Genomic DNA, 12,500 nt, shown 5'->3' with positions numbered 1-12,500 from the left:
CCCTGTGGCTCTCCAGGACCAGGGTTGCCGACCCCTGTGCTAAGCTAACATGTTATGCTAACATGGAAATTAAATCAAACATCTCGTCTAAGTCTGGGTAAATTGGAAAAAAGTCATATTTTCCAAAATGTTGTTTTCCAATTTCTTTAATAATTATGGATACATTCTTGTTCTTAAACACATTTCTCAGAAGAAAAGGTGATAATTATGTATTGTTGGCTAGGAGCAAACTATATGTACCTATAGATTTTCTACCCTTTTAGGTACTTCTCTGTACAGTCTGCACACCTGGAGCCCTCATAAATCTGAGTCTGAGCAGTTATCCAGCTAACTCAGTAATCCTGCTTTGTGGGTTTTACTCAGTGCAGTTATCCAGCTAACTCAGTAATCCTGCTTTGTGGGTTTTACTCAGTACAGTTATCCAGCTAACTCAGTAATCCTGCTTTGTGGGTTTTACTCAGTGCAGTTATCCAGCTAACTCAGTAATCCTGCTTTGTGGGTTTTACTCAGTGCAGTTATCCAGCTAACTCAGTAATCCTGCTTTGTGGGTTTTACTCAGTGCAGTTATCCAGCTAACTCAGTAATCCTGCTTTGTGGGTTTTACTCAGTACAGTTATCCAGCTAACTCAGTAATGCTGCTTTGTGGGATTTACTCAGTGCAGTTATCCAGCTAACTCAGTAATCCTGCTTTGTGGGTTTTACTCAGTGCAGTTATCCAGCTAACTCAGTAATCCTGCTTTGTGGGTTTTACTCAGTGCAATTATCCAGCTAACTCAGTAATGCTGCTTTGTGGGTTTTACTCAGTGCAGTTATCCAGCTAACTCAGTAATCCTGCTTTGTGGGTTTTACTCAGTACAGTTATCCAGCTAACTCAGTAATGCTGCTTTGTGGGATTTACTCAGTGCAGTTATCCAGCTAACTCAGTAATCCTGCTTTGTGGGTTTTACTCAGTGCAGTTATCCAGCTAACTCAGTAATCCTGCTTTGTGGGTTTTACTCAGTGCAATTATCCAGCTAACTCAGTAATGCTGCTTTGTGGGTTTTACTCAGTGCAGTTATCCAGCTAACTCAGTAATCCTGCTTTGTGGGTTTTACTCAGTGCAATTATCCAGCTAACTCAGTAATCCTGTTTTGTGGGTTTTACTCAGTGCAGGAGAACCTCAAAGCAGGAGAACCTGCAGTTAATTGATCAATTAAAGCAGTTTACTACACAGTTACGTCACCACAGCTGGTTTCTTGGGTCCAAACCAAATATAAATAATATAGCCCACGAGCCCGTGATAAAGAGGTCATTTTCGAATAAGAAATAATTGTGTGAAGACACCGGCCCGGTCACTCAGGGAATTACTGCTGATGGGAAATGACAGCAGCCTTTAGTCTGTTCCATTCCATCTCCTCTGACTGCCAGCCTCACCCAGGCGGTGCATTGCTTTTGACATTTGTGACTAATTTGTGTTCAAATATCTTGCTCAGGTTTGGGGCTTGCGAACGTGCTGACTCATCACTGCCATTCTAACAAGCCGCAGTAGGAGAGGGTCCGATTAGTGGTGTAATTGTTTGAAAGTGGGGAGCCTCTTCAAATGACACTCAAACAAACCAGCACAAAAAGGCTCCTTTTGTTTTACCACAAAGCGCAGCAATCTAAGTATGGCATTTAGCGTATTACAAATAGGTCCAGCTCTACCAGGGAATTTCAATTGGTCTTTAGATGCATTGTATGTCGATGCGAGTCGTAGTGACTCACTGAGTGGTGCTGTGGAGGTTCTAAAGAAGCGGTTTAGCGCACAGATGCACGGGGACACTTCACCTGTTTCTGAGGAGGCCATACCTGCAGATAGCTGAGAGAAGTGCGGTGGTTCACATCCCTTTGACCTGCAGGACTGCGGGTGATGCCTGTTTCACTCGGAGCCGTATCGATCAGAAAAAGCACCCGATTAACACGCCTCGCCTGGTTTCTCAGGTTCTCATTGGTTGTTCAGTTGAAGGTTTAAACTCTTTGAAGAGAAGAGTTTTTTTTTAGGATGTTTTTTCTTTCTTCAGAACTCAGTCTCAGTCGGTGTTTGAGAACCCTGTTGCCAGCAGTGATTGTGACACCAGCATTAGAATGTTCAGTATTTCATTTACACTTTTGCTAAATTTGACAAAAATATTGCCAATAAGGTAAAACAGTTTGACTCACTGCAAGATTTTCCATTTAAAACATTTTATTTGTCAAGCAAACAGTAACTTAAAACAAGCTAATATTTTCTGCTTGAGAAAAAAAAAGGATTATTAGCGATTATTAAGACAGACAGGTACTGGATCAAACCACGTCTCCCCATTTCGCCACGCCTCTCACCTGGAGCGGCCATTTTGAGTAGGTTTCACTGTGTTTGTGACATCCACCATGTCATTTCTTCATTCCCTGAAGTTCAAAGATCCAATATCTTTGCTCTCAAACGTTTTCTTGTCATTTTAAATGTTTACGACCAGGATTTTAAACTTGATCAATTTTGAATCAAATTTGAAGGCAAAACAATTATTAACTGCAAAAGAATCACACATGTAAATATAGCTTTGCACAAGTAATTTTTTATTAACTGCATATATTAGAAGATACATTCATTCAAAAAGGAAGCCAAGAAATGCATTCTGTATAAATTATTCAAATAACATATCTTGGTAAATGGCACACTCCCCCAATCTATCTTTGTCGTTCATTCACTTCATGTTATTTTAGTTCCTTTGCTTTTTTCTAAATGTTAAGCATGTTCTCAAACACTCTGATCGGAAACCTGCAGACGATAAAACCAATTCCCAAAACAATTAGCCTTTCTGCTAAATTACCAAGGCTTTCCTATGAGAATCTGACTGTGTGAGATGCACTAAATCACGATGACTGTGTGAGATGCACTAAATCGCGATGACTGTGTGAGATGCACTAAATCGCGATGACTGTGTGAGATGCACTAAATCGCGATGACTGTGTGAGATGCACTAAATCGCGATGACTGTGTGAGATGCACTAAATCGCGATGACTGTGTGAGATGCACTAAATCGCGACGCATGAAGAGGTGCGGGATGACTTGGGGAGGAGTGGGGGCCCGTGGGTCTCTGCGAGCAGCTGAAAGCTTCCTCAGAGGAAGCACGGCAGTGACAGATGGGATGCTTTCATGGGGGTCTCTGTCCAGCACCTGTGACCACAGACCCCATGCTTCACGGGGCTCATTAGAGGGAGGGGGATCTGATTTAAACGACATTATTTTCATGGTAGATTTCTCTCTCCTGTTTTTCAGGTCAGAAAGATGACCTCTGAGATCCAGCACACCTGGCTGGCTGGCGGAGTACTCCACACGGTAATGTCTGGAAGAATGTTTTTTCTTCCCGATATAAAGTGCCTCATGGCTGACAAACGTGTATGATATATAGAACAATATATAGAATAATAGGCAAATATTTTTCATTTTCCTCCGAGTTTAACTTTTTTGGTATGGACATAAAGGTACATAAATAATTTCATATAAAATTATTCTGATTTACAAAATTAAACTGACATCCGTTATGTGGTGGTCCAATCTTGCATCACTTAAATTCTCCAGATGAATAAATGTTTTTATATGATTCTATGTGAATACAAACTAATTATATGCATAATTGTGGATGATTATGTGGTCTTGGTGTCTATGGTACAATATGGTTGTAGTATGCCCAGTACTCTAGCGCTCAATTCAATGCATTTATTAAACTACCATTTACAGCAGACTAGTTCAAACACCGCTTGGCCCATGGCCAACACACAATATGTACAATTTCAACTTTCACTAAAGTATATATGTACAATGTAAACATTTACTTTATATATAAGAGCCAGGTTTTTCACACTTTTTTTAAATCTCTGTTTTGGTTTTAATACTGATGCTTTTAGCGAAATGGTCTTTGAACGGTAAATCAATAATGGAGAGATGGTGGAAGTCTTTTCCAGGCAGTTTTCCTCAGAGCGTCTGAAAAATAAAAATATGACAAACAGAACAGATCAGAGAACAGGAACAGCCAGATCAACATGAACATGTCACGTGTGTAGCGGGGCTAGCTCGTTAGCTCGTTAGCTCGCTAGTTAGCACGGTGAAGTGCAGCGAAGACTCAAAGCAGGTTACCGCGACAACGCTCCCTGATGACATAACCCTGAAATGAATTCCTCCTTTAGCTGACTGGTAACGCATTTGTCTCATAAATCTTTGGACGAGTTAGAGGCCCGGGTTCAAACCCCACCATGGACTCTCGTTACACGTGTAAGCGGCCTTCTGTAGCGTGGGGCCAACGTGCATGTCCTCCAGCCTGGGGGAGGTGGTGGGTCTCAGGGGCTGATCGTGAGCCCTTATGTTCTCAAGCTCCTTCTTTAAGACAACCACACTGAGAAGAGCTGGGATCATAATGGTGAGCAAGCTCATTGGTCACTTTGAGATGGTCGGGTCTGCTCTACGGGCTGGGTGGGCTAGCCTGCTTCTCCATGGTAACGGCTGTCCAATGAGAGCCGAGGCCAGATTTTGACCTGTTTTTACCTGTTACCTGTGCGCAGGCTGTGCCACGAATGGCACTAGTGCTGACTACAGTGTCTGGAACCATGTGATCAGGGGCCTACCAATGGGAGATGGCTGAGGAGCTCGTCCACAGTGACATCATCATAGCTCTCAGGAAAGGGCGGGTCACTCCTAGAGCCCTCCTCCTTCAGAGGCGAAGCGTCTTCTTGGCTGTCAGAGAAAAAACAATCAAAGACATCAAACATCAAACATGAATTAAGAACAATTAATATTATAATGAGAGAGAGAGGGGGAGAGAGTGAGAGAGAGAGACAGAGGGAGAGGGAGAGGGAGAGAGAGAGGGAGGGAGACAGAGACAGAGAGAGGGGAGGAGAGGGGGAACAGAAGGAGAGGTTGAAAGAGAGCTGCAGGGTCAGTTGACGTCGATCACCACACAGCACTTAATCAATTAGAGCAGATGATTAGAGTTAACAAACCTCCCTCCCCCAGCTCTCAGGCTCCATTACTCATTACTGAATGTTATTAATGATGCTATAATGCTATTATTTGGGAATTTAGCAGATCCAGAGCACCTCACACAGCTAAATAGGTTTTTGGGGTTTTTTTTGGGTTTTTTTTTGCTAGTTTTTAAATACTTATTCAACTGAATATTTGTTTCACACAAAATGTTCTAACAACGTTCCTGAAATGTTTTGCTGACGTTATAACATTGGCACTATATTGAAGCAATATTATAAGAACATTTTGTGTTAGCTGGGTTCTCAAGGGTACAATGACTGCGAATCTCACCGACAAGTTACAAGCCCAGCTCAAAATCCAATACATATGAGTACATATGTTCCCAACTTGATTCATACATATTCCTGTTACAGTTGAATTAACGCCGGACATTTCACTGTGATCTAAAGATTTGTCTTTTGTTTGCAGCCAGCAGGCTCTTACCTTCGCTTCCCTGTTAGCACAGAGTTCAGGTACTTCTTTACGGCCATTTGTTTCCTGAAGCGGCTGTAGTTATCTGTGAAAATGGCGTCCGAGTGTCGCTTCACCGGAATCTGCTCTTCCATCAAATCGTTACTTGAAGTACACAGAGAAAGGATCTGACATTAATAAATTAATTCATTGCATTTCACAGTGAGTGAATAATGGGTGCCTGACTCTAAAATGCTAAGTTGAACAATATATTGACGTCCTGGAAATTTAAACATGACTACGAATACGCATTTACAAAATGTTTGGCCGCTGTAATGGCGTCGATGCACTGCGGTTCGAGGATTCATTGTATTCTTGCAATAGTCGTGTCCTGTGCGCCAAATTATTATTGTGCGGTTATTAAATTGAAATGACGTACCTGTACAATATGTCAATCGCCCCTTCCTAACCTCAACATTCCTACATTAACCCCGTTTATTACCGCCAAGATTTTTTGGGCCAGAAATTCCTGCAATCTGGTCATACAATTAATTTTGACCTCCATTGTCAACTTTGCCTCAACTTGGCTGCTGCTTCAAAACAAACAGATATCCTTCTTTATTTTACCAGATATGTAACGTATGACAGAAAACCGAGTCGATACATGGAAATAGCTTCTCATTGCGTTTCCTCTTGCCTGCACTGAAGCAGAGACATACCATATCAGTTCGATTTGAAATGAGCTATTGTTTGCGGTGTATCTAGTTGTTGCATAATTATGAAAGTAGAGCAAACATGAAAAACAAACGATCCAAACATAACCCCAAGCTTACCTCACTCTTTTCCCAATTAAAGATTCCAGGTACCGTCTGGCGGATAGTTGACCAAGAAGTTTGCTGTATCCGCTTGTGAACAGACCGTCCGCGTGTCTTGTAGGTCTGAAAAAAGAATAAATAAATACTGTTTGTATACGATTAAAGTCCGAAAAAAAAACAACTGCGCGTACATGGTTTTACAGCACGACACCCGCGTCACCTTCGCGGCACATTTCACTTGCATGAATTCCACTAATGGACGAATTACTAACAAGACAAGAAATGTGTACAGACACTGCATGCATGAGCAATTATTTAGATTAACCTCTTACCTTGCCGCTGCGTTTGAAAAGTCGTAGTAAAGTTTGTAGTTCTCTGGAAGTGAATCGTGAACTGAGGGACTCTTGGTCCAGTCGTTCTCGTTATCGCCTTCAAGCTTATCCAACCTGTGGATCAATAATAATTTGAGAATTGTACCAATATTTGCTTAATAAATACATAAATAAATAAAAATCAGAGGTCGTTTACTGATAAGTGAGTGAATAAACGTCTCTGAGACTTTAAATAAATGAACATACACAACCTATTTCTGACTTGCTTAGAATATCCATCTATCCAGATATTATTTCTGATATATAAGTGACAACCCAACTTACGTTTTGTATAATAATAGATCAGTTATCTTTAAACAATTTCAAATAGTTTAAAACATTTTAAGAGCAATTCGTCTGAAATGTAAATATACTATTATTGAATGGTGAGAAGCGAATAATATCAGTGATTTATCAGCCTAACGTAAAGGCTGAGTAAATCTGAGCTCTCCGTGACCCGCAGAGAATCGGCAAACACAAGCTTAGAATTTGAAAGCAGATAAATGATAATTCGCGTTCTGGAGTGTCTCGATCTTCAATCAATACAGATCACATTCAAAAAAATAATAGTAGCCTAAATAAAAATAAAAATAATGTCATCTAAAAAGAGAGAGCGCCTGAAATACGACTATGCATACATATCCATACATAAACTATTTATAAATACAGAACATGATACCTATTATGTCTTCAGGTATTGAAATGTGCATCGTTCAGTGTAATTACGCGCAGGTAGATATTCTTTCTGAAACGGTACCTGCGTGCTCATATGCGCAGACAGTTGTTTGACAGACGGAGCGAGCTCGTACCTCATAGATGGATACGGTAGGCTGAGCGTCCTGGTACACAGCGCGCTGCACAGAGCTATCAGGAGGACAAGCTGCGAACCCTTCCTTGGTAACATTGCTTTCAATCTGCGCGAGAGCGGAATGCGTTAATCCGCAGCTGTATCTGTCTTTAAGCGTATCTGAGAGTATCTAAAAAATTAGAACCAGAGGAATTAGCCAACTGCCATGGAATAAAAACAAGTATATCAGAGATTAGTGTCTCTTTAGGTGATATAGAGAGTAGGTAACAGATCACCTGCTATTCACATAGTTTTTCATGTCAGCTATGTCCTGTGTAACGTTTAATTATTAGTCATTTTTCGTCTTGATTGTTTGATAGAATTTAAAATTATTTGGCAAAAAAATAAGTGTGATAACACATCAGATGAATTAAGCTGTCACGACATTATTAGAAATACCGAAAGTGGCAAAATATCATCAACAAAGTTCAAGAAAATAAAGGCAACGTTACATATGAACCATTTAAACAATTAAACAGTCGTTCCAGGTGTACCATTCGTCCATTTGTCGTATTTCTTAAAAAAAAAATTATTCACACTATGTGTGCAAAAAGCAAGAAATTAGTGCCAGTAATAATAAACGCGCCGACAAACTCCTTGTACTCACATGTGCGTTGAAATATTTCGTATGCGTCTTGGACAGGAGCTGTCCGTGGTCCTGATAGCTGTGTTTGCGTTATGTCTGAAGTATCCCCGAAAGACAGGGCTGAGCTGAATGTCACTCCGGCTTGTCCAGGTCAGTTTCTCTCTGTTTTAGCGCTGCCGTTGACTCGCTTTATACATCTCAACACTTTTCATTACACAGGAAGGAACCAGATTCGATAAGAGCTAATACGTCATTACATTTCCATTGGGACGCATGACTTCGTCACCGGTTGTTGTCTAACTTGGTCTGATGAACCAACCCGATGCTGGAATTAAGTTTTACCCGGAGAAAGTAGCACATTTTATGCGATGCGTAATGTTGTGATTTATTATGTGGTTGTTGTGGTTGTTGTGGTTACCCCAAAATGTCCTAGGAAACACACAGCTAGCCTACTTTAGGAACATTGTGGCGTTATGTGCACATATTTGCGGCTGGAATGTGGTGGGCATGAATTAACATGAACATACTTTCAGGTGAATTATGAAAACTGTAATAGCTCCTTGGTTTTTATGCTGTAAAATATTTATGTTAGTAATAACTGAAAACCTTTACAGTAGATATCAAAAATGGCAAATTTGAGAGTGATTATTTTACCTTTGTGTACAAACCAACAAACCAACTATACACTGAAGATTGTTACAGCTACGCACTGAAGAACGTTATCCATAAGGGGGTGCCCCAGGGTTCAATTCTGGGTCCCGTCTTATTTACTATTTATATCAGCAGTCTGGGTCATACCGTTTCAAATGCTACTCTTCAGTTCTATGCTGATGATACTGTTACTTATTGCTGTGCTGTAAATCTTATCAAAGCCTTTCAGAATTTGCAAAGTGCTTTTGATATTGTACAATATACAATATGTCAATTGAAACGTTTTTTAAATGCTGATAAAACAAAACTTATGGTGTTTACCAATTCAAGACAAAAAACACTATTGTTACTCTTCAGTTCAAAGAGATTGTGCTTGTTTCCTCATTTAAGGACCGAGGTATCTTAATTGACTGCCTGCCTGTCCTTTAAACCACATATTCAGCACCTTGTAAAGAAACTGAAGGAGAAATTGGGTTTTTATTTCAGAAACAAGTGCTTTTCTTCTGAGGCTAAAAGGAGACCTGTTGCTGCAACTTCTTTGCCTGTGCTTGGTCATGGTGATGTTCTGTACATGCATGCATCCTCTCAGTGCCTCCATGCGATCAGCACTGTTTATCATGGTGCGATGAGATTCATTACAAATTGGCTCAACGTACCTTATATGTACCTCATATGATCGGGTTGGTTGGCTGGCACTGGCCTCCTGTAGATTAATTTGTTGATATATCTTCATTTACAAGGCCATTCTTGGTCTGCTTCTGTTGTACCTATGCATTTATATATTGCAGAAAGTGTTGGAAGTTTACGTTTGCATTTTGACTTGCCTATTTTCCCTTGATCATTATATTCTAAATTGCCCTGCTTAATTACTGAGTTTAACTATTGTATTTATGCTTGTTAGTGGACCTTGCTGTTTGTGGTTTGTATGAAAAACTTTTTTTTAAAAGGATTTGTGCTGCTGCTTGTTTTGGCCGGGTCTCTCTTGAAAAATAGATCTTTCACCACAGTGGGACACTCCTGGTGAAATAAAGGTTAAGTAAAATGAGTGAAATGGATGTGAGAGTAGCAGCACTGCTGGTGCACTCTAACCTTCACAACCATGACTGTATAAAGGTCAAACTGCTGTGTGCTGCGTTCTGTGACTGGAATAATTATATTTACACATTAGTCAGACTCTTTTCAGGAGAACTAATTACACATCGACCAACTTCACCTCCTGCGCAGACAAGGAGCGTAGCCAGGCCTCCCTCCCCATGAAAGAATGTTGCTCTGGGTCCCCATTTTTAATACAACATGGGCCCTCCCCAGCTGTGGCCCCCAGAGTCGAGACGACCTTTGACCCCACTGTGGCTCTGTAGGGGTCCCTGTAGACTCATCTGTAGGCTTCTTTTTAGGTTCTGAAGCAGGCTACTTCCAATAGGAACCCTGTGATTCCATAGAACCCTAGTTAAAGACATCTATGACATAGGGTTCCATAAATAACAAAAAATGGTTCCCTGATGGAATCAAGCCAAGGAACCCTTTAGGACCCTTTTTCTAAGAGTGTAGATGAGACTTTTTTGGAAAGGACAGGTACACTTTTAGTGCAGAGCAGCTGAGTAGTGTAGCATCATGGTTAGGTATCAGAGTTAACAGGAGGTTGCAGGTTCATTGCCAGGTGGGACACTGCTGTTGTTCCATTGAACAAGGTACCTGAATTTAATCAGTAAATATCCACCTGTATAAATGTATCATATAGTGTCTGCTACTGTAAGTGTCTGCTACTGTAAATGGCACTGGACCAGTAGCACAAAGGCCTGCTGATATGCTGATCCCATTAACACATGGCAGTGGCTGTTATAACACAGTTTCTATGACTATTAGTAACTATATGGAACATGAATGTAGAGTGATGCAGATAACACAATTCAAACCAATATTTGCACGTTTTCATCTTTTAATTATCCTTATCTCAACATGTAGATTAGGCTGTGCTGAACTTAACTTGCGCGACATCTGCGCTATCTGGATCTCAGAACCGCGTATGGAGCTATTTCAGCGCAGACCACCTGCCGCTCCGAGCTCAATCACATAGGTAATGCAATTATGCCAAAATTAAACGGATTATGCGCAAACTACTGGGAAACATGCCGGCGTAATTGGCAGCAATGATTTAAAACAGAGTCTGCCGAGGGCCCCGTGTCCAGGAAATGTTTGCATTATTTTGACAGAAAGGGGGAAATGCGAATTCCCCGCGGACGGAGCGCGGTTTGGGTCGGGCGGTCACCTTCCCCGCGAGCTCTCTCCTGTCGATGGAAGTCGTTCGTGGTGAGATCATTATTCGCGCGTGCGTCGAGGACTCCGCTGTCAATCACGGCCGCCGCCGGAGCGTCTGCTTCCATTTGCTGTCGCGTCCCCGATGTCGGCGTCGTTGGCACCGGCGTGCGTTACCCTATCCAGCGCCCAACGCCCCTGCGTCAGTCAGACGCTAATCACAGAAGCACGGCCAGTGAGTCACTGCCTCTGATGCCAGTCATACGTTCTATGGACATCCTACTAGTCTGTTGGAAACCTGAAAGTTCTCAGAGAGAAGCTGACGCGGGACTGACAGGTCGCATATAGGCAAACCTTGACAAATCGACAAAGACCATCAGGACAAAAGTAGACGGTCACTTGGGATTTTGTGCGCGGCTCGGAGTGAGTCAGGCGCTCGTACGCCCCCGCACACAAACGGCTTGGTATTCAGACCTTAACACCTTTCTAACGATTTCAGCCCGCGACACTTTCCTGGTTAAAGATCCATGCATCAAACTGAGATTAATGAAAGCCATATAAGGAAATGACCTCATTGATGGTTAGAGGCAGGGGATCTGTACCCTATAAATCAAGACAGAAAAAGAAAGATACCCTTTGTTGAAAGTGTTCGTAAAAATTAATCTTGACTTCAAGTGGATGAGGGGGTAGGTAGCCGACTCAGAAACAGCACAGAATACCTGCTCTCTTTACCATAAAGAAAGGATTCATATTCATGCATTCTTTAAAAAAATTGGCAGTGTGACCACAAGATAGAATTTCACAATATAATTATGTCAATCATAATTTATCTTGAGGTTATATTTGCCCTACTCGTCACTGTTTAGGCTTCATAAATAATTAGGTGAAAATGTTGTTTCATGTCGTGTGTTTCAGGACCATGGAAGAACTGGCCTACCTTACTCCTCCAGTGGACCAATCAAACTGCCTCTTACCGCATCAGACTAATGCTGAGAATGCATGTGTATCTTGGGCCAGGTAAAATACATTATCTTCAGTAATGGACCCTGAGCCCATGGGGTTTGTGGGCCAGAGAGAGACACATCATCCCAGCTCTCCTGGGACCAGCCGGGATCACAGCCAATCACATTACAGGATTTACTTCTGGCCCGCTAATAAAATTGTGTTTTACATTTCCTTCAAAGCTAACAAGATAAATCCCATCATGCAAGCATGGTGCATTTAAGATGTTCCTCTGCTCCCGGACTGGCCGTCAGTCCGTAATGACCTCAGGAATCCCTAACCTGACTCTGCGGGGCAGGGGATAACGGAGCAGAATTCCCTCTATCCCAGAAACATTCCTTCACTTTTCCTCCTGATGGTACACTCATAAAGTAAGGTCTTTAATCCAAAGAGTTTATTTTAGAGTGCAGGCAAGTCAATTAGATGATGCAGGAGTTTTGATTTCTTTGGAAATTATTTTGTTTGAAGTAGTCAGATCAGCTAATTCTCCCTTGTAGAAGTAGAAGTTTCATAAATTAGTAATGAAAAACGAATCGGCTGGTGATTTAG

The 12,500-nt window shown here is 41.5% G+C and overlaps 1 protein-coding gene across 2 annotated transcripts; it reads right to left on the bottom strand.

The window, feature by feature from the left end:
- Window positions 1–2,554: 2,554 nt before the first annotated feature.
- On the bottom strand, window positions 2,555–8,196 carry vip (vasoactive intestinal peptide). Of its 2 annotated transcripts, none has more exons than XM_061228562.1 (7): window positions 8,067–8,196; window positions 7,422–7,589; window positions 6,574–6,687; window positions 6,260–6,364; window positions 5,460–5,591; window positions 4,619–4,727; window positions 2,555–3,980 (listed from the first exon to the last, which is right to left on the bottom strand). In XM_061228562.1, the coding sequence occupies exons 2-7, from the start codon at window positions 7,514–7,516 to the stop codon at window positions 3,972–3,974; spliced, it is 564 nt and encodes a 187-aa protein (XP_061084546.1). In that variant the 5' UTR covers window positions 7,517–7,589; window positions 8,067–8,196; the 3' UTR covers window positions 2,555–3,971. The 2 variants fall into 2 exon arrangements, with proteins under 2 accessions (XP_061084546.1, XP_061084545.1); XM_061228561.1 differs by having other exon boundaries at window positions 7,422–7,526; window positions 8,067–8,194.
- Window positions 8,197–12,500: the final 4,304 nt, after the last annotated feature.

The sequence above is a fragment of the Conger conger genome, chromosome 18 (genome assembly GCF_963514075.1).
Source record: "Conger conger chromosome 18, fConCon1.1, whole genome shotgun sequence".
Lineage (NCBI taxonomy): Eukaryota > Metazoa > Chordata > Actinopteri > Anguilliformes > Congridae > Conger > Conger conger.
Note: the sequence above shows the minus strand (reverse complement) of the source record. Positions and strands in the feature narration are given on the sequence as shown.

What these genes read in the sequence shown, in the direction of transcription:
- vip (XM_061228562.1), bottom strand. Translation starts at nt 7,516, where the DNA reads ATGTTACCAAGGAAGGGTTCGCAGCTTGTCCTCCTGATAGCTCTGTGC. An exon ending in CTACCGTATCCATCTATGAG is followed by an intron (nt 6,688 to 7,421) that starts GTACGAGCTCGC and finishes ATTGATCCACAG; the next exon opens with GTTGGATAAGCTTGAAGGCG. An exon ending in TTAATTGGGAAAAGAGTGAG is followed by an intron (nt 5,592 to 6,259) that starts GTAAGCTTGGGG and finishes GTGTACTTCAAG; the next exon opens with TAACGATTTGATGGAAGAGC.